General features: G+C 30.8%; 1 protein-coding gene across 1 annotated transcript in view; it reads left to right on the top strand.

Annotated features, from left to right (window-relative positions):
- The window catches only part of DTHD1 (death domain containing 1), a 71,259-nt gene that overhangs the window by 66,252 nt on the left and 4,449 nt on the right, over positions 1-558 (top strand). Inside the window, exon 9 of the mRNA XM_003801623.2 lies at positions 363-420. Within this exon, the coding sequence (XP_003801671.2) occupies positions 363-420 (58 nt within the window). The remainder of the gene's footprint in view (positions 1-362; positions 421-558) is intronic.

Consider the following 558-nt stretch of genomic DNA (forward strand, 5'->3'; position numbering starts at 1 on the left):
ATTTCACAAAATGTCATGTTCACAGCACAGAGGTAAATTACTCTGTGTTAGTTGGTTAGTTGGTTTTAACAGATTTAAATTTTAGCTGGAAAATATTTATTCAAAGTTACTGCAAGGGCTATAATAATATTTAAATGTGTATTCATAGATTTAAATTTGCTGAGAGATGTGGGTTAATGTATTTTGCCTTATCTTAGGAGAGCAATTGCTGTACATTTGTGCATAAATACAAGATGTAATTTTGCAAGGTATGCAATTCGGTACTTCTTTCAAACAGGAATGAGGTTCAGATGGATTTTTGTTACAGCTTGTTCACAAATTAATGATGTCTTCTGCTTTTTCTTTGTGCCTTCCCCCAATAGCATAAAAAATTAATCAACCGTCCCCAGAGTACCAAAAGAATTTCTACAGATCCTACAGGTAAGGAATATTTGCCTTGTCATCATTATAGGTATCTTTCTCTCCTCTTGTGTTTTAAATATATGTGAATTCTTTTTAAAAAAGAAATAAAGTAACTTTCCAATTCAATAATAATTAGTTTTATCAGCCTATTAAATG

Source organism: Otolemur garnettii, unplaced genomic scaffold, assembly GCF_000181295.1.
Source record: "Otolemur garnettii isolate 467f Iridium unplaced genomic scaffold, OtoGar3 scaffold00214, whole genome shotgun sequence".
Classification (NCBI taxonomy): domain Eukaryota; kingdom Metazoa; phylum Chordata; class Mammalia; order Primates; family Galagidae; genus Otolemur; species Otolemur garnettii.